The sequence below is a fragment of the Chelonoidis abingdonii genome, chromosome 11 (assembly GCF_003597395.2).
Source record: "Chelonoidis abingdonii isolate Lonesome George chromosome 11, CheloAbing_2.0, whole genome shotgun sequence".
Taxonomy (NCBI): domain Eukaryota; kingdom Metazoa; phylum Chordata; order Testudines; family Testudinidae; genus Chelonoidis; species Chelonoidis abingdonii.
The window spans coordinates 31,330,943-31,355,355 of NC_133779.1; the positions used below are offsets into that span (position 1 = coordinate 31,330,943).

Sequence of the window (24,413 nt, forward strand, 5' to 3'; positions counted from 1 at the left end):
ATCCTTCAGCCCTGAACTAAACAAACAACACCTCCACAGCATCTAAATACGAATATATCTTCAAAACTGTTTAGTAAAGACTCCATTTAAGTAATTCGCCGTATGCAAGATTCTGAAGGGTAGAATTAAAGATTAAAACACTGAAAGAAAAACAGTGCTGCTGTGTATATATGCAAAAATAAGTCTTCATAAATGGTAATGGAAGAGGATATATTTTTAGTCTTGAGCAGTTAAGATTCTTGCCAAGTTTGAAGCTTCTGCTGTTTTACTTGAGAGCACAAAGGACTGGGCCACCACAAATCCTAACTCCATCTCCCCTTAACTGCTCAATCCATTTCCATCTAATAAGTATCCTGGTATTACACTGTTCCCTCAAATTTATTTTTCACAAGGTAAGGTAGACTAAATCAATTTAGTTGTACTGAAATAGCCAGTAGGACAGTGAAGTTTAAGTTATCTACACTAAATCAGTGGAATCAATTGTCATCATGCTACTTTACAGCATCAGTTACAGAAAGTTAACCATTAGAGGAGTCCACAGGTATTGGTTCCAGGTTACTGCAATAATGGTTTGAAGACCAGAGCCATTTCTCATAAATTTATGACTCACGAATGCAATAAGTTTAATATACACCACATAACCCAAGTGAACTACCAAAGGCTGGTAATATGCAGCCCAAAGGAGATCTCATTCTTTAGAACAGCTTCCAAGAGGAAAGGTAAACATTTATCATAAAAGTTATTCAGTTTATGATTTATTTTGTACATCTGTTTTATGAATTCAGCCCATCAGAACAATACCGCTTGTGAAAGTGACCCAGAAGCAAGTTCACATATTTGTGCAGCCAATATGTTAAATTAAATTTGATTGTTCATAACTGTTCAGTAGAAGATAAAGTAACATCACAGCCTCTCCTGAAGTCCACAATGAGCATTTCAAATTCACATCAGACTAGGGTCTTCAAGAGGAAGAATGGATCCAATACACCCAGTCCAGTCCATAAACACTTCCTGCAATAAAAACAAACAGTTAATAAGCAGCGCTTCCTGCAAAGTGTCATGGCAGCCAGTGCAAAGGACTGCAAGATCTGAAAGTTCAGAGATCCATGCACAAGGAGTTTCTAGTGACACAAGGACAAGTAAGGGAAAGGAGAAGTAAAGCTATGTCACTAGTTTAAAAGTCTGTTTAATGACGATATGGAACCAGATAGGTGCCCTGTTTGCTTTAATATTCTAGAATCCTAGAAAGGGCTGGAAGGGACCTCAAAAACTCACCAACTCCTGCCCCACACTGAGGCAGGAACAAGTAAACCTAGACCATCCCTGAAAGACTGAACCTGTTCTTGAAAATCTCCACTGTAGGGATTCCACAACTTCCCTTGGAAGCCTATTCCAGAGCTTAACTACCTTATAAATAGAAAGATTTCCCCTAATATCTAACCTAAGTTTCCCTTACTGCAGATTAAACCCATTACTTCTTGCCCTACCTTCAGCTGCCTGAACAGATGATCACACTCCTCTCTGTAACAGCCCTTAACATATTTGAAAATAAGTTACCAGGGCCCCCTTAAGACTTCTTTGCTCAAGACTAAACATGCCCAGTTTTCTAAAACTTTTCCCCGTAAGTCTGCTTTTTAAACCTTTTATTACATCTGGATTCTTTCCAGTTTGTCCACATCTTTCCTAAAGTGTGTCACCCAGAACTGGACACAGTACGCCAGCTGAGGCCTCACCAGTGCTGAGCAGAGCAGGACACTTGCCTCCTTTGTCTTACATACAACACTGCTGTTACTACACCCCAGAATAATAGTAGCCTTTTTCACAACTGCATCACATTGTTGACTCATTTGATTTGCGAGCCCAGATTCTTTTCAGCAGTACCACAGTTATTCCCAATTTTGTGCATTTGATTTTTCATTCCTTAATACCTCTGCACTTACCTTTATTGAATTTCATCTTGCTGATTTCAGACCAATACTCCAATTTATCAAGGTTCTTCTGAATTCTAATCCTATCCTCCAAGCTTGGAGGGGTTGCTAGTATTTTGATGTCACTTGCAAGTGTTATAACCATACTCTCCAGTCCATTATCCAACTCATTAATGAAAATATTGACTAGTACCGGACCCAGGACTGACTACTGTGGGACCACACTACGTATGTCCGCCCTGTTTGATAGCAAATCACTGATCACTATTCTTTGAGCATGATCTTTCAACCAGTTGTGCACCCATCTTATTGTAACCTCATCTAAACCACACTTCCCCAGCTTGCTTATGAGAATGTCATGCAGGACTGTGTCAAAAGCCTTACTAAAATCAAGACATATCCTGTCTACAGCTTCCCCCATCTAACAGGCTAGTCCTCCAAAGAAGGAAATACGGGTGTTTGGCATGATTTATTCCTGACAAATCCATGTTGGCTATTCCCTATAACCCTATCATCTAGGTGCTTATAAATTGATTGTTCCCCCTTTTAGAACAGTCAGGCTAATGTTAATAAGTGGAAAGATACTGGAACAAATTATTAAACAAAGAGGCCCTTAGGAATTATAGAAGATAGGAACTATGTTTGCCCTTCTCCTGTCCTCTGGAACCTCACCCATCCACCATGAGTTCTCAAAGATAATTGCCAATAGTTCTGAGATTGCTTCAAACTAAATTCCCTAAGTACCCCAGGATGAATTTCATCAGGCCCTGCTGACCTGAATACATCTAACTTATCTAAATATTGTTTAACCTCTCTCTTTCTCTCTATTTTGGTTTGTGTTCTTTCCTCTTATTGTTGAGTATCTGGTCACTATTAACCTTTTCAGTGAAGGCTGAAACAAAACAGGCATTAAACACCTCAGCCTTCTTGATGTCATCAGTTATTAGCGTCTCATTCCCTGCTAAGTAGAGGGCCTATACTTTCCTTCATCATTCTCTTGCTCTTAATGTATTTAAATTACCTTTTCTTAATGCCTTTTATGTCCCTTGCTAGGTCTAACTCATTTTGCCCTTACATGCTTGTGCTATTCTTTTATACTACTACTTAGCAATTTGTCAGTGTTTCCACCTTTTGTAGGATTCCTTTTTGATTTTCAGGTCATTAAGGCACTCCTGATGGAGTCATATTGGCCTCTTACTATTCTTATCTTTCCTTCGCATCGCTGTGGTTTTGATAGCATGTCCTAGAGACTGCCAGCTCTCCTGAACTCCTTTATATTTGCTCCCCATAGGATCTTACCTACCAGTTATCTGTGTTTGTTAGAGTCTAGTTTTTTGAAGTCCATTGTCCTTATACTGCTGCTCTTACTCATTCCTTTCATTAGGATCATAAAATCTGAATTTCATGATCGCTGTCACCCAAATTGCCTTCCACTTTCAGATTCACAACCAAGTTCTCCCTGTTCTTACAACTGTAGATCACCTCTTCTGTTTCTAAATGCAACAAGTATAATACGAGTTGAATATGACCCATGTGAATGCCATTATTTAACATGTTCTTGAAACCATAATTCACATTCACCCACTTCCACGTATTTACTGCCCAACACCCCTTTTTTTAAGTGAAGTAAAGGCTTATTACATCATTTAGATTCTGCAGCCCAGCTTTAGAGCATTTCCATTAACTGGCTTAACAATTAGCATAGCAAGTGACTGTGAATGTTAATGCACTAAATTTCCTAGAGCAATTTATCAACTTTCATAAATGAATTAATCCCACATTAACACTCTAGCCCCCATTATGGAGTGGTGTCTTTTTTCCATGAAGCTGCAAATGGAACTTGCACTTTTGTTAAGTGTTTTGACATAGGGGAATACACAGAAATGAACCACACTCTCTTACAAATATCTCTGAAAAAGAATAATAATATCCTTTTAAAGAAAAAAGGCAATTTTTTCTAGTTTCTAATGATGTGTTCTGTGTTTTCAGACTCAAATCCCCTCACAATCAATAGTGTTTAATAAAAGGAGATTCTCTCAAGAGGCCATAGGATCAAGCACCATAAACACTGAAATAAATACCATGATGCAGAACTCCCCCAGACCACTGTTTCTCAACCTTTTCAGTTTGGTGATTGCTTATTCCAAGAGAAATGCTCACAACACCTTTACTATAAAAAACAGTAAATATTGTAACATTAAACCTACATAAAAGACGGTTACTCACCTTTGTAACCGTTGTTCTTCGAGATGTGTGGCTCCCCATATTCATTCCAAGTGGTGTGGCGCCGCGTGCACGTATCCGAAGTTTCCTAGACCCCGGTCGGGTGGCAGGCGCCTGGCGTGCGCTTTGCGGCACGTATAGCCCCTCGACCGGCGCACCGTTCTTCTTGCCTGACTCGAAAGTGGGAAGAGGCGGGTTGTGGAATGAATATGAGCAACATTCGAAGAACAACAGTTACAAAGGTGTATAATGTCTTTTTTCGAGTGCTTGATCAATCTTCCAAGTGGGTGAATCCCAGCCTTACTAGGCGGTTGGTGGAGTTGGAGATGTTCGAAGTAGACAGCCAAGCCAAGAGCTGCATGTGACCTGGACTGCTGAACCAAGTCGTAAGGGCAGAGAACGTGTGCACGACGACCACGGGCTGACGACATAATTTTGTATAGCACGGGCTAGAAGGAATCGAGGAAGCTGTGTTCGTGGAATGTTGGCAGTCACAACGTCTGCAAGGTGTGACTAGAGCGTAGCAGTTTTAATGGCAGCGACCGTGCACGATGAGATAGTGTTGAGACGAGAGGGTGACTTATCATCTGTCGCGAAAGGAATAAAGTTGGGAGGTCTTTCGCGAAGGTTGGTGCGGTTAATGTAGGCTAGGCTCTGCCGAGATAAGTGATATGTAGCGATGCTCGCATGGGATGCAGTGAGGTTTAGTGATAAAACTGGGAAGATGATGTCTGGTTAAGGTGGGAAAGGGGACGACTTTGGCAGGAGGCGGGATGGCGGGCGACAGACTGCACTGTCTGTGGATATGTGTAGTGTGGTCGGACAAGAGCGGAAGCTGCAGAGACTCTCTGGGCGATGAGTGGCTACCAGGAACGACCTCAACGATTAGATAAGGAGGAGGAGGTCGCAAGGTTCGAAGGAAGCCATTAGTTTGATGAGACAGCATGAGGTCAGGAGGGGCGGAGGGCCTGGGGATACAAGCGCTGCAGCCCTTGAGGACCTAGAGACCATCTGGGTGAGAGAAGACGAGGAGGGCGCTTCCTGAGCTGGACGAAAATGGCAGTAGTGGACTGCATAGAGAGAGAGTGCGAGCCTGCTTTAGGTGCATATGATATTACATGACTGGATGGAGCATGGTAGTGTGATTACGCTGTGATTTGAACCAGCAGAGACTCATTTCGCCGAGGTTAGGTAGCGGTTTGAGCGTTGCTGCTTTTCAAGGAGCGCCTGTGCACTGGGGTAGAAACAGGCGCAGACGCAGAGCTCCAGCCAGCCAGGAACAGCCGAGTGTGAGGGTGGAGGTCGGATGGAAGCTGCGTGGTCTTGGATATTAAGTCGATGTAGCGAGGAGAAACGGCTGGCTATGGACAGGTCCAGAGCGTGGTGCCAGTGCTGGCGAGGCACGCGGGCGATGAGCAATTACCCGAGCCTTGCTGCGCAGCTTTACCAGGACTTGTGCACCAAGGGGAAGGCGGGAAGCAATAGGAGGTGGTCGACCGGGACAGGAGGAGTATCGAGATCGATCCGGGGCAAGACGTGAAGGAGCAGAAAACTGGGCACTTTCGGTTGGTGCGGAGGCAAGCGGGTCATCCGGGAAACCACCTCCGGAAAAGAGATGGGCTAGTGGGACGGGACATGTGGGTAGAAGACTGCTGAATGGTCGCGATATTCGTTTGACTCCTGGAGAGAAGAGGCACAATCATGGCGTGGGCTATACAAATTCCAGATGGTAAGCTCTGAAAAAGAGGGAGAGAACCGGTCCCTCCTGCTTGTTATATAGTGCATCGTCGGTGGGTTGTCGTGAGCACTAAAACGCAAGTCCTCGCAGGTGAGGAGAAGGTTGACAGGCGAGGCGGACTGCTCGCAGCTCTGGAGTTATGGCAGTGAGAGTCCGAGCAGACCAGAGACCTGTGGTTCGCGACCCATGTGGCTCCCAGCCAGGAGGATGACGTTGTGTCAGCGACTGATGGATGGTTGCTCTGGGTAGAACGGATCGCACATACAGGGACGGTCTTGCACCAGCGGAGGAGCAAACGGTCCTTGGAGAGTGACCACGATGTCCATGCGTCCTCCGAGGTTGAAACGGAGGCCAACCAATTGCAGGGGGCGAAGGCGGAGCTTTGGCGTTTTGTGACAAAGGTGCAGCCATGTGACGACAGGCTGAAGACAACCCAGGCAGAGTGTGGGAAGGCGAGTAGCCCTCTATTGTAGAGACTATGCTGAACCGGCAGGGTGGAAGCGAGGCTGTGCGAGAGTGGAGTCTAAGAGAGCTCTTGAGTATCTCTGCGTGTACGAGGATGTTGTAAAATGATAAGCCTAGAGTTTCGAACAGCTGTTAACGGCTATGTGTGGGGACCTGAGCCCTGAGACCGCGAACAAGCAGTCGTCCAGTAGGGAGAGACATATCCTTGTCGACGGGGAAAGGCTCACTATGCCATAATTTTTGTAAACACCCGGGGGCGAAAGGCGAAGCAGACCGGATGAAAGCGCGTCCGTCACAAAGGAGAAAAGTCTGTGCGGGGTAATCGAACATGAAGTAGCCGTCTCATGTCGAGAGCAGCGAACCAGTCTCCCGGTCCAGGGACGGGATATAGACCCAAGGACACCATGTGGAACTTCAACTTCTTACAAAGGCGTTGAGTCCGCCATGTTCAGGATGGGTCAGAGACCCCCTTTGCTTGGATTAAAAAATAGCGGAGTAAAACCTCTCCCTCTGAGATCTTGGCACCTCCTCTATCCGATTTGAGAGCGGAGGAACTCCTGGTACAGGAGATGCTCGTGAGAGGGGTCCCTGAAAGGATGGAGGGTGGATGGAGGGAGGAGGCGAAAAAATGGAGGTAGAAAACTCACGTGCGGAACCACGATCGAAGTTAGACGGGTCAGCCGGCGAAAGGAAGAGAAGGCGTTTGAAAAAGAAAGGAGCGAAGGACTGGTGCTCTGCTCTCGACACACTTCAAAATTTTGTTAGGTCCCGCAGCGTTTGGCGGACCATTATTTGTCCCTTGGGAACCAGACTGAATCTCCGGTTACATGCCCGTATCTTATAAATTTGACGGGGGGGTGGGAGACGGGCGCGCGCGCGCGAAGGACCTTCTTTGGGTCTGCGGGTGTGCATGCTAGGAGCGCATGATATGCGGTGTCTTAGGCTTTGGAGCGTGGTTCGCTCTCGCAGAGGCCTGTCCTCGAATGGAGGTCCTGATCGGTGTTGCAGTTCGGGAGCATCCGGACACCTGCAACCACGAATCCTCCTCATGTTACTCTGCCGGAGTCCTAGCGCTGAATCTGCGCGTCGAGGGAGGCTCGGGAGGTTCTGGAATCTTTTTTGCCTCCTCAGCAGCTCTGGAACTCCAGACGAGTCTACGGTACAGTAAGTGAATTTGGCCAGGTTCTCTAGAACTTCGGTCTACCAGCTCAAGTGAATTTGGCCCATGGGACTGCCCAGGTGGTAATAAAATTGTTATCTTTTTTAACCTGGGAGGAGGGCCTTGTTGGTGCGGGGCAAACCCGCAGTAAGGGGCGCGAGGCGGCCGCGAAGCCTTCTTTGGGTCTGCGGCGTGTGAATGCTAAGGAGCGCATGATAGGCGCGTGTCTTAGGCTTTGGAGACGTGGTGTTTCCGCTAAAGAGGCCTGTCCTCGAAGGGAGGTCGATCGGTGTGTGCAGTCTGGAGCAATCGGACACCTGCAACCACGAATCTCCTCATTGTTACTCCGCCTGCGACGGTCTGCGCGAATCTGCGCGTCGAGGGAGGCTGCAGGGAGGCTGGATATTTTTTGCCTCCTCGCAGCAGGCTCTGGAACTCAGACGGGAGTTAGCGTACAGCTCAGTGAAGGCCATGACGCCAGTGTTTAATTGTATCCTGAGGAGAGCCTTTGGTTGCAACCGAACGCAACCCCTGCAGAGTAATTTGCGACCTCAGTAGGTCCTGCTTTAGCCTCCCGCGTTTGGGGCGGGGCTGGCTGGCCATTGGCTCCCCTCGTGATGGATGTAGCGACAGTGAGCATGGAGAGATGGCTGTAGAGGTACTGTACTCTTAGAGGGCACGCATGACTTCCTCTCCACCCCCTGCCGTTGAGGGATAGATGCGGAGACTCAATTTGTTCCGTCTGATTGGATGGAGCGTATGAGAAGCAGAGCGACCCGTGTCGGGGCTCTGAAACAGATTCACGAGGGTCTCCACCTCGGGACGATCTCGACCTGCAGGTAATGCCAACGCTACGCGTCGGAGCAGGTCCTGTAGATTCGAGGGGCGGGCCGGAAGTGAGAACCGCACCGCTCGTCCGGCAGGAGGAGGACCAGAGACGGGACCACAGGTTCTCCTCAGGTCTTGCTGCGAGAGGGGGGCCGTTGTGTGGGGTTCAGGAGTGCCGTAGAGGCGTCGCCTCGGGCGGTGGAGATAGAGGCCTCCGTCCCGACAGGTGGAAAGTCTGAGCTGGGATACCACAATGGGATCACCTTGCGCTTGATGATAGCCAAGTGTCCAGAGGGCCCACTGCGGCGGCGCCAACCGTGCTCTCTGGGTTCCACATCCAGTAGAAGCGCTGTCCGTTGCGAGAGGAACCGAGGGGTGCGTGACGCCAAGGGGAATGCAATCTGTCCGTGGACGGTACCCGACCACGCGGTTGTATGGCGAACGGTGCTGGGAGTCGTACGGGCCGTGCGGACGCGGACTGCGACAGCAGTGTCCTGGAGGATGACGCGGGAGCGGTGACCTCTCTAGCCGGCCGGAGGTTAGATCGCGAGTAACACGGTGAGATGGGCTCAGTCGGATCGGTACTGGCAGGTGACTGTCGAGGGCGAGTTACGTGTCCGGTACCTGGACCGGTGCGTGCTACGAGCCGCCGAGAGAGAGACCGGTGCCGGGAACGCGAGGACGGTGTGACGGAGACCGGCGGCGGGAGCATGCATGACTCGACACGTGCTGAACTAACTGCCGAGGACATCGTCCGAAACTAGACCGCTCCGTAAACGAGTGACCGCCCGGCATGCCGGGGGAGGTCAGTCAATCGCTATCAATGCCTCGCCGCGCAAAGGTTTCCGCGTAGTGGAAGCACTCGACTGGCATCAAACCGGGGAGCCTGTCTGGCACGGGCACTAAGGTCTGCCTGCCAGAGTCACGGTGCTGGGAAACGGTGCCGGCCAGATGCGGCCCAGACGGAAGGTTTCCCAGCTCAGACTGCGGTGCTTGTGTCGCAGAGAGACACTTGGCTTCTGTCGACCTTCGGAGAGGGGCGGTGCTGGGACCGACTCTGCGCCAGAGACGTGTGCTTCGCGTGTTTGGCGGCGGTCGATTCGCCAGTGCCGAGCGGAAACTCCTGCCTGGTACGGGACGTCGTGTGCTCATGCCAGGAGCTGCCAGGGTGAAGCGGTCCTCCATGAAGGAGCTGCTAGACCGATCCGTCTTTTTGCCTGCGAAAAGGACATACAGATTTGCACGTGTCCGTAGGTGGGACTGCCCAGGCACTTCAGCAATCGTGTCGGGGGTTCCCGTGATTATCTGGCCGCAAGCAGGCCGAGCACTTTTTGCAAGCTGGGAAGCAGGCATGAGCCGGGTCCGGGAGGGTGAGGAGGTGAACTAGCCCTCTAACATAAAATTAAACTGAACTACTATATTTAAGCTAAAATAACACTACTAATATAAAAAACTAGAGAAAACCGGGTTGAAAGCTAGGAAGTGGAGGTCACAAGCGCACCCACCGTTCACAAACGACCGTCACGGAGGTAAGAAGAATAGGAGCGGACGGGTCGGCAGGGGGATTAACGGTGCCGGTGCCGCAAAGGCGCCACGCCAGGGGGCGCCTGCCGACCCGCCGGGTGTTGCTAGGGGAAAATTCTTCCGACGAACGTGCACGCGGCGCGCGCACACCTACTTGGAATGAATATGAGCAAGCACTCGAAGAAGAATTTGCATGTATTCCAAAAGATTGACAAATGCTTTTATGAAAGTGTGTGCAGGGAGAGAGATTTCCTTTGCTTTAGATTATGAGAAAATTTTCAATGTCTCACAACCCCCTTGATTGCTTTTTGTGACCCATCAGTTGAGAAACACTGCTTTAGATTTATGGCATGTCAGTCAATGACCAAGAATAGTCAAAATGCTATAAAAGCTTAAGTGAAGCATGTTTCTTTTCCATCTCTTAATATGTTATATGAAATAAAGAGCTTTTAACGGGAAAAAAAAGCATCCACGTTGTCCCTGTCCAGGAAGCTGGTTACACCTTTAAGGTCTTCTAGCCAAGCCTAGAGGCAAATGGGTCCATTAAAAGAAGCCCTACAATAACACAGAGGGGTAGCCGTGTTAGTCTGGATCTGTAAAAGCAGCATCTGATGAAGTAGGTATTCACCCACGAAAGCTCACACTCCAATACGTCTGTTAGTCTATAAGGTGCCACAGGACTCTTTGCTGCTTTTACAACAACACAAATTGTACTTTGAGAGAGATTATTTTAATCCCATGAATTGATACAATAGGAATGTACTTACTAACACATTCTTCTTACTAGGTATGCGTATTGCTAAACCTCAGTTTCTAACCAGATCCTGAATCCTAGCTTTGATATCCACAAATAGATGTAGTGCCCTCTAACTTATTGCAATATGGAACAGTCCCATTTTTTTTCAAAAGGCATTTGGCTAATACTGTCCTGAATTACTTTCAATTCTATAAATAAATTAATTTGTTTCTTTTTCTCTCCTAAATTCTAAAACTCTCAAGCTACCCCATTCAGTACCGTAGGAACTGAAAGAGATGGAGAGGGTGAGGGAGTGAAATACACATCAGCTCAGAACATGCAATGCACATATTTCTCAGAATAGCATGTTACAAAAAGATTTGTGATTACTACAAGCTCCTCTGTAGAAGCTGAATAGCACTTTGAAGCTATTAAGTGTTAATTAATCCTGCCAACTCCCTTGTGATATATGTATTCTTTATTTTACAGCTGGAAACACTTATGCTGATAAAAATCCACTAGACCACACTGGCTCACTCTGAAAAATAATGCAACTTAAAATAATGTAATCTAAAATGAAACTGGCTAGTTTCTACTAAGGTACACTGATAGCATATCTGAGCTGGGCAAGTTCTTATCAAGATTATTGTCATGATGCCATTTCTTACTTTCAGTAATAGCAAGACAATTACATGATAAAGTGCAACAGTCCTCTTTGGGGACAAGCTTTTGGACAGAATATTTAGTTTCCAGTTGTGGGATTCTATACTGGAGATCACATCACATAGCATGTAACCACAAAATGTATGCATGTTATTTCTGATAAGTACAGGACAAAAAACTTACCATTAGAGAGATGAGCAGCAGTTTAATCATCTTTCTTAAACTTGCCATTAATGTAGGGAACATAGTCAAGGATCAGTCTCCAGTCTGTCGCCCACACCAATCCCACAGCGCCTACGGTGCCCCATGTGGTCAATGTGGGGGTCCTGTAGAACAGACACACAACCACACTTCTTCTACATATCGAAATGTTTGTCAGCTACTTTAGCAATAAGCACCTGCCAAGGCTGTTTACTCAAGGAATCTTAGCTGCTCCCTTGAAGAGAAAGTCACATAGTTAGACCCAAGTCTACCTGCATCTTGGCAGGGGTAGACTAGATAACCCTTGTTGTCCCTTCTAATCCTATGATTCTCCCTCAGGGTTACGCTTAACATGATGCTAGAAAATTAGAAATAGTGCTCTTATCTGTGTATCATTTCTGCTTTTTTCGCCCCACTATTTACAGTCCACTCAGCTTGGTTTACTTCTGCTGGCCCATGCTTATCTGTATGCAGCATTGTTGTAGCCATGTCTGTCCCGGAATGTTAGACAGACAAGGTTGTCTCTCTCACCAACAGAAGTTGGTCCAATAAAAGATATTATCTGACTCACCTTGTCATGCTTATTTGTAGTCAGTTTCTGGTTCTCATGCACTAGCCCATCACTGCAGGGTTTGGGTTGGCAACACTGTACAGGAATATCGAAATCCCTGCATCTCGCTAGGGATGATCAAGCCAGAAAACAGCCTGGGCCACATTATATTTCAACGTGGTTAGATTCTAAGGCTAGATGATACTACTGTGATCACCTAGTCTAACCTCCTGCATAACACAGAACTTCCTCAAAATAATTTCTGTTTGAAATGTGTTGTACCTTATGCTGAGAGAAAGCTAGGGTTAGGAAACTGTGTTTTTAGCCTATTTAACGCACAGTTTGGCTCACTTATTGTTAGCTGGGTAGCATATTTAGAACTGGAACCAGGACTTATATTAGCTGAACTAAAGGAAGTAGAGTTGTTTCACCAGAGGACACTGACAATAGCAAAATTGCCTGTAATTTTCCCCTCACTTCAAATTAGCAGCTCTGACCACATTCTAGAACAGGGGTGGGCCAGATCTGGCCCGTCTAACATATTTGTCCAGCCCACCAGCTTTTTGGTCGCTCCCTCACAACCTCTGGGCCACTAAAAGTCCAACGGCGCAGAGGACACTCAGGCAGGCTGCCTGCCTGCCATGGCCTCACACCGCTCCCGGAAGTGGCCAGCTGCTGCTGGCCTGTCTCTGCATGCTCCACGTGGTGGGGAGGGAGGCGTCTTGGCACGCTGCCCCTACCCCCAGTACTGGAAACCAATGGGAACTGCAGGGATGGTGCTTGCGGGTGCAGGCAGCGCATGGAGACCCGCTGCCCCTCCTGCCAAGAGGCAAAGAGACACGCCAGCAGCAGCTGGGAGCTGTCTGTGGTAAGCGCCTCCCGGTCAGAGTCTGCACCTCATTTCTCAATCCCATGCCCCAGCCCAGAGCCCCCTCCTGCATCAAACTCCCTCCCAGAGCCCACACGCCCTCCAATAATATGGTAGAAATGTGCGGACCGTGACAACTTACCAAAATTTGTGGAGTGGCCCCCCTGTGAAAATTATTGCCCACCCCTGTTCTAGAAGCTAACTTAAGAAACAGCATCAGGTATATCAAGTACTTTAAATGAGCAGGCTACACAATCTGCCAATAAATCTTTGCCAACGGACACCAAGGTGGCAGAGTTTTAGAGTAATTATCCCAGTTATAAGCGCTTCCTGTCTTCTATGGGAAACGCAACATCCCAGGTACTTTTTTTTAAAAGCATATCAAATTTAGATTTTTTTTTCTCTCTACCTCTCCCAAGGTCACTGCCCAATAACCAGACTGGGTCTAACCACTTCTGGGCTTTCCTCCCTCACACGTTTTACCTTCACTTTCTGCCCTGAGAAGCGAACTGAAGAGAGGGAGGTGAGCGCGGGCTGGTCACAGCCGGACCTTCACTCTGCCCCATCCCCTGCTAGCAGCCCAAAGCAAACTGGACCACAGCCCTCATCACCCCACAGCCACAAGAAGGGGGGGCCCTCCAGGGTATGGAGAGAGACCTGTGGGGTGGGGAGACTGGGGAGAGACCCCCCTAGCATTCCACTCCAGCCCCATAAACCCACAGCTGCGAGAAGGGGGGCCCTCCAGGGGATGGAAAGGGACCTGCGGGGGAGGGGCTGAGGAGGGACCCCACAATGGGAATGAGCCCCCTCAGCATTCCACTCGAGCCCCATAAACCAACAGCCACGAGAATGGGGGGCTCCAGGGGATGGAGAGGGACCTGTGAGGAGAGTTGGGGAGAGACCCCACGATGGTAATGAGCTCCCCCAACATCCCACTCCAGCCCCGGCACCCCACAGCCACGAAAAGGGGGGGCTCCAGGGGCTGGGGAGGGACCCCGCGATGGGAATGAGCCTCCCCAGCATCCCACTCCAGCCCCGGCACCCCACAGCCATGAAAAGGGGGGGCTCCAGGGGCTGGGGAGGGACCCCGCGATGGGAATGAGCCTCCCCAGCATCCCACTCCAGCCCCGGCACCCCACAGCCATGAAAAGGGGGGGCTCCAGGGGCTGGGGAGGGACCCGTGGGGGGGCTGGGGAGGGACCCCACGATGGTAATGAGCCTCCCCAGCATCCCACTCCAGCCCCGGCACCCCACAGCCGCGAGAAGGGGGGGGCTCCAGGGGATGGGAAGGGACCTGGGGGGGGTTGGGGAGAGACCCCACGATGGTAATGAGCCCCCCCAGCATCCCACTCCAGCCCTGTCACCCCACAGCCGCGAGAAGGGGGGGCTCCAGGGGATGGGGAGGGACCCGTGGGGGGGCTGAGGAGGGACCCCACAATGGGAATGAGCCCCCTCAGCATTCCACTCGAGCCCCATAAACCAACAGCCACGAGAATGGGGGGCTCCAGGGGATGGAGAGGGACCTGTGAGGAGAGTTGGGGAGAGACCCCACGATGGTAATGAGCTCCCCCAACATCCCACTCCAGCCCCGGCACCCCACAGCCACGAAAAGGGGGGGCTCCAGGGGCTGGGGAGGGACCCCGCGATGGGAATGAGCCTCCCCAGCATCCCACTCCAGCCCCGGCACCCCACAGCCATGAAAAGGGGGGGCTCCAGGGGATGGACAGGGACCCGTGGGGGGGGTTGAGGAGAGACCCCACGATGGGAATGAGCCCCCCCAGCATCCCACTCCAGCCCCGGCACCCCACAGCCACGAAAAGGGGGGGCTCCAGGGGCTGGGGAGGGACCCCGCGATGGGAATGAGCCCCGCCCCCAGCAGCGGCGTGGCGGCTCCTGACCCCTCCCGGCAAGCCCAAGGGAAGTGACCGGGCCCAGCCCCGGGGGGGAGCGGGGGTCCCCCGGGCGCCTCACCAGCTCCGCAGCAGCTGGGCGTAGCGGGGCCCCACGAGCCTGTTCAGCATCCTGCTCCCGCCCCGCCTCGGCCACCGGCCTCAAAGTCACCCCGGCTGCGCATGCGCCCGCGACGCGGCCCCACACAGGACCCGCCCGGCCTGCCCTGGCGGCTGCCTGAACGCAGCAGACCGCGGCTACCGTGAGGGCCCTGCGCCGTAAAGGACCCCGCCCGCCCTTGCGCTCACCCCGGGCTGGGCAGGGCAGAGCTGCCCTTGACTCCGCCTGATCAGAAATACTCATCTAAATAATCAATTCTGATGGCAAATTCCAGTCACCCGCGAGCTCCTGTTTATCCTCCCATCCCCCCCCTTAGCCAGACAACGGCCGCGTCTCCCCGACCCCCCTTTAACATCTACTTCCCCCCCAGTCACCAGTCTCCTGCCAGTGCCAGAAGCTCCCGCCTGTTCCCACTCCCTGCCCCCTGGGGCAGAAAAATCAACCCGAGCTTCTGCAGGAAGCAGCTGGGGGGGGGGGTTCCCCTTCCCCCTCCCCCTCAGGAGCCCCCTCCCTCCTGTGAGCAGGGGGGTCAGGCTGGTTCCCTGCTCCCCCATGCCATTCAGCACCTGGCCTGGAAAGGGGCCAAAGAGGGAAAAGACCCTGGAGCTGCCCCCCACCAGCCTGGAAGGAGAAGAGGGGATGCCACTGCAGCCCCCCAGGCCTGGGAGAGCAGGGGGTGAAGAATCTTAGGAGGAGCAGAGTTGAGGCTGGGGGCTGAACTGATGTGGGACTCACACTGGAATGGGGGGGCGGGGCGGTGACCAGGCTTGCCTTGAAGGATGGGGACAGAATCAATTACTGCGCAGATGTGGAGGAGAGAGCTCCTGCAGCAGGGGCCAAAGTCACCCACCCAATATATTTTCTAGAGTGGGCAGCCCTGGTTTTCCCACGCACTGGATATAGGCATGGGGAGTTCAGCAACCAAAAGACAAGCTAAAAAGCACAATATAGTCTTTTTTTTTTTTAAATCTTAAGATATTTGGGGTTTGGCTTGTGAGTTTTGATCTCTTGAGGTTGGCTGTATTGCTCTTCAAATAACCAGAGTACGGCCACTTCCCATATCGCATCAATTGATCGGACATGCCCACCCCAATAACCTGAGGCCCATCAGAATCATGTCCAACATCACCGTCTGATTAGCTGAATCCTCACTCCTGTTAACTAAACCCTCCTGATCCTCACCCTGATTACCCAAACCCATTGCTTATGCCCTCTTCTCTAAACTGCAGTCACATCTCCTTGCCTTGCCTTCCCTTCCTACTGCCATGGCTAGACCCTGTTAGCCCTGTTCCCTCTCGAGTATCACTCTCAGGACTTGCTGTTATGAAAATTCCCTCATGGCCCCATCCCAACCCCATTCTCTGGGTAGCTCATCTAATGCACCAGACATCATTTAACCAAATCTCCTTTTTTTTTTTTTTGGGGGGGGGGGGGGAGGAATTGGTAGCATGTGACCTCCAGAAGAAGAAAGAGGAGAACCATGTACCCCTAATGCAGATAGAGGTAAAAAACTGTTTTCAGATTCTCTGCCCAGGTACGACAGCCGAGAATAGTTTGGAAGAGTCATCTGAGGGAAGGGATCAGAAAGGGACCCCATCGACCAGACAGTATGGGATGCATTGTCCTAGGGGTGGAGGTTCCATGACCACCACTTCCAAGAGGAGAAGACAGGTGGTGGTGGTGGAGGACTCCCTCCTAAGGGGGACAGAGTCATCCATCCGCTGTCCAGACCTGGAAACTCAAGAAGTGTGCTGCTTGCCTGGACCTATAATTCAGGATGCGATGGAGTGTCTGCTGAGGCTGATCAAACCCTCGGACCGCTACCCTTTCCTACTGCTCCGCATGAGCACCACTGATGCTACCAGGAATGACCTTGAGCGGGTACTGCAGAGTATGTGGCTCTGGGAAGAATGATAAAGGAGTTTGAGGCGCAAGTTGAATTCTCATCCATCCTCCCTGTTGAAGGAAAAGGCCCAGGTAGGGATCATCGAATTGTGGAATTAAATGCATGGTTGTGCAGGTGGTGTTGGAGAGAGGGCTTTGGATTCTTCGACCATGGCATGTTATTTCAGAAAGGATTGCTAGGAAGAGATGGGATCCACCTAATGAAGAAAGGGAAGAGCATCTTTGCAGGCAGGCTTGATAACCTAGTGAGGAGGGCTTTAAACTAGGTTTGCCAGGGGATGGAGACCTAAGCCCTGAGGTAAGTGGGGATACCGGGAGGAAGCACAAGGAGGAGAGTGCAACAGGGGAGGCCACCTGATTCATACTGAGAAAGTAGGGCAATCGGCTAGTTATCTTAGGTGCCTGTACATGAACGGAAGAAGTCTGGGAAACAAGCAGGAAGAATTGGAAGTCCTGGCACAGTCAAGGAACTATGATGTGATTAGAACAACAGAGACTTGGTGGGGTAGCTCATATGACTGGAACACTGTCATGGATGGGTATAAACTGTTCAGGAAGGACAGGCGGGGGAGAAAAGGTGGAGAAGTTGCACTGTATGTAAGAGAACAGTATGATTGCTCAGAGCTCCAGTGTGAAACTGGAGAAAAGCCTGTTGAGAGTCTTTGGGTTAAGTTAAGAGGCGAGAGAAACAAGGGTGATGTCATGGTGGGGGTCTGCTGTAGACCATCAGACCATGAGGATGAGGTAGACGAGGCTTTCTTTGGACAACTAAAAGAAGTTTCCAGATCACAGGTCCTGGTTCTTATGGGGGACTTCAATCACCCTGACATCTGCTGGGAGAGCAATACAGCAGTGCACAGACAATCCAGGAAGTTTTTGGAGTGTGTTGGGGACAACTTCCTGGTGCAAGTGCTGGAAGAACCAACTAGGGGCCATGCTCCTCTTGACCTGCTGCTCACAAACAGGGAAGAATTGGTAAAGAAGTGGGTGGCAACCTGGGCAGCAGGGACATGAGATGGTTGAGTTCAGAATCCTGACAAAAGGAAGAAAGGAGAGCAGCAGAATACAAACACTGCATTTCAGAAAACCAGACTTTACTCCGTCAGCGGGAATCTAATGGGCAGGATCCCTGGGAGGCTAATATGAGGGGAAAAAGAGAGCTGGCTGTATTATAAAGAAGCCTTATTGAGGGTGCAGCAACAACCATACTGATGTGCAGAAAGAATACAAAATATGGCAGTCGCAACGAGCTTGCACTTAACAGAGAAATCTCGGAGAGCTAAACACAAAAAGGAAGCTTACAAGAAGTGGAAATTGGACAGTGACTAGGAGGAGTATAATAATATTGCTCGAGCATGCAGGGGTGTAATCAGGGAAGGCCAAAGTACAATTGGAGTTACAGCTGCAAGGGATGTGAGGTAACAAGAGGGTTTCTACAGCCCAACAAGAAGTGGACCAGGGAAATTGGGACACTTACTGAATGAGGGAGGCAAAAAACCTAGTGACAGAAGATGTTGAAAAAGCTGAAGAGTTTCAATGCCCGTTTTGCCTTGGTCTTCACAGATAGGTCAGTTTTCAAGACTGTTGCACTGGGCAACACAGAATGGGGAGGAGGTGAGCAGCCCTCAGGGGTGAAAGAATAGGTTAAGGCAGGGGTGGGCAAATTTTCGGCTTGAGGGCCACATCGGGAATAGAAATTGTTATGGCGGCCATGAATCTCACAAATTGGGGTTGGGTGAGGCACGTCCCTTCTCCAGGCGCTCCTACGCATGGAGAGGCCCCAACCCTGCTAGAGCACTGGGAGCAGGCCGACCTGCGTGAACAGTGGCCCCTGACCCAGTGCCCTGGCTGCAGCACCGGAAGCAGGGCAGGCCAGACCTTTGCTCCCCAGCAGGAGCTTGCAGGCTGCCTTAAAACTCTCACAGGCCGCGATCAGCCGCAGTCCATAGTTTCCTACTTCTAGGATAACGACTATTTAGAAAAGCTGGACATGCATGGAGTCCATGCGGGCCGATGCACTGCATCCAAGGCGTCTGAGGAGTTTGCTGTCTGGTGGTGATTCAGAGCCATTTGGTAATTATCTTTAAAACTCATGGTGATCGAGGGGTCCGGACAATGGAAAAAGGCAACATAGTGCCTTATCTTTTAAAAAGGGAGAAGAAGAATCCAGGGAACTGCCACACCTCACCTCAGTCCCCACAAAATCATGGCAGCAGGGTCCTAAAGGAATCCATTTTTGAAGCCACTTGGAGGAGCAGAAGCGTGATCAGGAACAATCAACAGGATTCACCAAGGGCCAAGTCATGCCAGGACCAACCTGTCTTTGCCTTCTATGATGAGATAACTTGTCTCTGTGGATATGGGGAAAGCGGTGGATGTGATGTATTCTTGACTTTAGCAAAGCTTTTGATACGGTCTTCCACAGTATTTTTGCCAGCAAGGTTAAAGAAGTATGGGCTGGATGAATGGACTATTGAGGTGGTTAAAAAGCTGGCTGGATTGTCTGGCTCGTCTGCTCGACGCCCCAAGCGCCAAAAAGAAGAAGAAAAAAAAAAAAAAAAATTTGATCATGATCTGAAGCTCTGCTGGCCGCGCTTTCAGTCTTCGGCAGCAATTTGGAGCTGCGTCCTCACTCCTAGAGGGAGTGAGGGACCGCCACCGATTTGCTGCCAAAGACCGGACATGCTCAACCTCACCGTTGGCCGCCTCAAGCACTGCTGCTGGCCTCGCGTGCTGGCCGCTGGTCCCAGAAGATCGGCAGTTTTGTCAACATCTTTATGAATGATCTGGTAATGCGGTATGGATTGCACCCTCAGCAATTTTCGCGGGATGACACTAAAGGCTGGGGCTAAGAGATAGATACACTGGGGGTGGGATAGGGTCCAGAGTGACCTATGACAATTTGGAGGATTGGCCAAAAGAAATCTGAGGGAGGTTCAAACAAGGACAAGTGCAGAGTCCTGCACTTTGGAAGAAAGAATTTCCATGGACTGCTACAGGCTGGGGACTGACTGGCTAAGCAGGAGTTCTGCAGAATAGACCTGGGATTGCAGGGGATGAGGAAGCTGGATATGGAGTCAGCAGTGTGCCCTTGTTCCAAGAAGGCCAATGGCATATGCGGCTGTATTAATAGGAGCATGACCAGCAGATCAAGGAAGTGATTTACTCCCTCTGTTTGGCAACTGAGGCGGCCACACCTGCATATTGTGCCACAGTTTTGGCTCCCCCCCACTACAGAAAGGATGTGGACAAATTGGAGAGAGGTCCATCCGAAGGCTACGAAAAATGATCAGGAAGCCTGCGGGCACATGACTTACGAGGGAGAGGCTGAGGGAACTGAGCTTATTTAGTCTGCAGAAGAGAAAGTGAGGGGGGGAATTGCATAGCAGCTTCAACTACATGAAGGGGGGTTCCAAAGAGATGGAGCTTGGGCTGTCTCAGTGGTGGGTAATGATAGAACAAGGAGCAATGGGTCTCAAAAGCTTTGCAGTGGGGGAGGTCTAGGTTGGATATTAGGAGACCACTATTTCACTAGGAGGTGGTGAAGCACTGGAATGGGTTACCTAGGGAGGTGGTGGACTCTCCATCCCTAGAGATTTTTAAGGCCAGGCTTGACAAAGCCCTGGCTGGGATGATTAGCTGGGTTTGGTCCTGCTTTGAGCAGGGGGTTGGACTAGATGACTTCCTGAGGTCTCTTCCAATCCTAATCTTCTATGATTCTATTGCTATCCATCATGTGACACAACCAACCAAGGACAGGTTTTTACTGCTAGTGAATCTAAATTAAATAATTTCTAGTCATCAACCAAGGAAGCTACAAGTCCCACCAAATAAAACTACTGGATGTATTTAGACTGTGGACAAAGCACATCGGTAAATGTGCATGTGTAATCCACTCAGGGTGGTGCTCTGTCCCCTGCTCGCATGGTAGCTGGGCCATACATAAGGGGCAATAAGCCTGCTGCAGAGTTGGCTAACAGAGCTAGAACCTTCAGCTCAGGCTGGAGAGGCTCACTCAGATTCAGTCACCCCTACTGATGACTTACTCGGGGTGTTGAGTTGTGTTACATACGCAACACAGAGTCATAGAATGTAGGGCTGGAAAGGACTCAAGAAAGTCATCAAGTCCAGCCCCCTGCACTGAGGCAAGACCAAGTAAACCCTAGACCATCCCTGACAGTTGTCTCTCCAGTCTATTGTTAAAAACCTCCAATGAGGGATTCCACAACCTCCCTTGGAAGCAAGTTCCGGAGTTTAACGACCCTCCTTTGGGGCACATTAAACCCGTTACTGTTTGTCTCCCCGCCAGTGAACATGGAGAACAACGGATCACAGTCCTCCTGATAACACCCCTTAACATAGCTGAAGACAGTGATCAGGTTGCCCGCTCTATCTTTTTTTCTCAAGACTAAATATGCCCTTTTTTTAGCCTTTCCTCGGAGGTCAGGTTTTCTAAACCTTTGATCATTTTTGTTGCTCTCCTCTGGACTATTTCCAATTTGTCCACATCCTTCCTGAAGTCTGGCAGCCAGAACTGGACACCGTTCTCCAGCTGAGGCCTCACCATTGCCAAGTAGAGTGGGACAATTACCTCACGTGTCTTACATACAACACTTCTGTTATAAACTCCAGAATAGTAGCCTTTTTCACAACTGCATCACATTGTCGACTCATACTCAAACTGTGATCCACTATAACCTTTTCACCAATACTACCACCTAGCCAGTTATTCTCCATTTTGCTTTTTCCTTCCTCAGTGTAGTACTTTGGACTTGTCTTTACTGAATTTTATCTTGTTGATTTCAGACCAGTTCTCCAATTTGTCAAGTTCATTTTGAATTCTAATCCTCCCCCCCCCAAGTGTTTGCAACCCCTCCCAGCTTGATGTCACCTGCAGATGTTATAAGTGTACCCTCCCCTCCATTATCCAGATCAGTGATGAAAATATTGACAAGTACCAGATGCAGGACTGATCCTGTGGGACCCCACTAGATACATCCTCCCAGTTTGACAGCAAACCATTGATAATTACTCTTTGACATGCATCCAACAAAGTGGGTATTCACCCACGAAAGCTCATGCTCCAATACTTCTGTTAGTCTTTAAGGTGCCACAGGACTCTTTGCTGCTTTTACAGATCCAGACTAACACAGCTACCCCTGTGATCTTTAAGTAGAGCGGAATGAGCCAAGGGTAGGGGAAAGTGACTGCTAGGCACATAGGAAAGTCCGGTGCACCAGCTAGGAACTCAGTCCAGGTCTGAATCTCCATCCACGATACCTACCTCCCCCTTTTGCACCTCATTACCTATACCATACCAGTGAAAGCAGTAAAATCTTGTGATGTGCCAGACAGTGCCTTTCAGAATATACAGTTTGTGTGAAGAGGAAACAAAGTTTGCGAGCCAACATTGTTAGATGCTTCTCTGAATATGAAGGGGAGGAAAAATATATTCATAGAGTGCTTTATTATATTGTCACAAAGAAGCAGCGAATACATTCTGCGACTTTCTTATATTTTGCTGTATTTGCCTCAGTGGAAACTGGCCTAAATAGTAAGACAAATTATTTGCAAGGAGATTTATTCAGAAAAATGAAAAAGATTTGTCAGATAATTATGTTGTGGCCTTTGAAAAAATCTCCTTGAAGTCCCTTCACATCTAAGCAGTAAAAGAAATGGGCCAAGATTCCACAACAGAAGCCACAGCCGAGGCACCTTAATAACTGGCCGTAATGGTTCAGAAGGACTTGCCCACCACACAGCTTCAAAGTGACGTCAGGAATCTGCGCTCACGGGACGGGAATTTTTTACAAAATAGGAAAATGCATACGAAAGTGTTCCATTAGAGGGACTTTATTCGGGTTGCCAAGGTCACACCCAGGAGAGCTTAGAAAATGCAGAATAGTGTTGCTTTGTGCACCTTAATTCAAGCCCCGTGTGCGGTATGCCATCATGGCAGCCTTTTAATTGGTGTGATTCCCATTTATCACGAGGCAGAGCTTCATTCACTGCACAGAGCAGACAGTGAATGATGGCAGAAAGTTGTAAAAGGAAGTGCGGTTAAGGCATTTGACTAGAAACAGGAGCTTGGGTTTTCTGTTTTTTTCCCCTTAGCCCTTTTCTGTTCTCAGACGTTCCTCTGTTGATATGGGGAAGGCTCAGGTCAGAATTGCACATGCAAAAATGGGGCCAAATTCAGACTGCAACAAAATTAATTTCTGGCATTCCTGACTTCTGAGTCCCTGACTTGTACCTAATGTAGGATTTTTATCATAATTAGTGATAAAATGAATGCGATTTTTAAAAAAATACCAGTCAGGTACCAGCATCGCCAACTCTCACAATTTGGTCCAAAATCTCTTGATATTTGGTATTTGTCTTGAAAGCCCCAGCTCTTGAGTCATTCCCTGTTATTACATGAGAATCTCAGCTTCATTTTATTATATTTCTAAGTAAGCTTTCCAGCTCTCATGGTTGCAGAGAAACACTGAAAACATGAACCAAGTGAGAACCTAAGGGGCTGAGAGACCAAATGGCAAGAAAAAACAGAATATTTTATTTTAAATTCATGATTGGTTAAGCCAGGTGCATGATTGCATGGGCCTGACTGATAGGAGCATTGTCAACGAGATCGAGGGAAGTGATTTTCGCCCTCTATCGGGCACTATTGAAGCCACACCTGGAGTATTGTGTCCAGTTTTGGTCCCCCCACTACAGAAGGGATATGGACAAATTTGGAAGAGTCTAGGGGAGGGCAACGAAAATGATCAGGGGGCTGGAGCACATTGACTTACTAGGAGACGGCTGAGGGAACTGGGATTATTTAGTCTGCCAGAAGAGAAGAGTGAAGGGGATTGATAGCTTTCAGCTACCCTGAAGGGGGGTTCCAAGAGGATGAGTTTGGCTATTCTCAGTGTAGCAGATGACAGAACAAGGAGCAAATGGCTCTCAAGTTGCAGTGCAGGAGGTCTAGTGGATATTAGAAAAACTTTTTCACTAGGAGGGTGGCGAAGCACTGGAATGGGTTCCGTAGGGAGGTGGGTGTAATCTCCTTCCTTAAGCGTTTTAAGGCCCGGCTACAAAGCCCTGCGGCGTGGGAGATTAGTTGGGTTGGTCCTGCTTTTGAGCAGGGGTGGGACTAGATACCTCCTGAGGTCTCTCCAACCCTCATAATCTATGATTGTATTTTTTTTTTTTTAAGATTGTGACTGTGTGAGTGAATTCATAGAGGTACAGAAATGAAATATAATGCTGAAGGAGAAAAAATCCAGTATATAACCCACATAAAGTTGTTATGATGATTGACCGGTTAGTATTTATCCCGGATAGATATTTAGTCTCATCCTACCAATCCAGGTAGCAATGCAGAGGAGATTTGACACAAAGCACCCACTCATCAATCTCTCTTGGTCACATGTAAGTGTAGTAGCATTCTGCTCCTGTCAACCCAAACTCCAAGTGTGAACATCTTCCAGATACCAACTTTCATTTACACTGCAGGTTTCCCTGGTGAAACTCTCCGCTCGTCCTTTAGTGAGAATGATTGCAGGAGCTCGTAGGTAGGCACGGACCAGAGATGCACCCAAGGATCATAAATACCGGCATTGGTACTAAG

At 49.2% G+C, this 24,413-nt stretch overlaps 1 protein-coding gene across 1 annotated transcript; it reads right to left on the reverse strand.

Moving 5' to 3' along the window:
• Nucleotides 1-739: 739 nt before the first annotated feature.
• On the reverse strand, nucleotides 740-14,993 carry LOC116835814 (cytochrome b-c1 complex subunit 10). Its single transcript, XM_032798976.2, is given in 4 exon segments — nucleotides 740-1,011; nucleotides 11,448-11,590; nucleotides 14,855-14,918; nucleotides 14,921-14,993. Coding segments are annotated over 3 exon segments (222 nt in total). The 5' UTR covers nucleotides 14,958-14,993; the 3' UTR covers nucleotides 740-1,011; nucleotides 11,448-11,469.
• Between the last annotated feature and the right edge of the window lie 9,420 nt (nucleotides 14,994-24,413).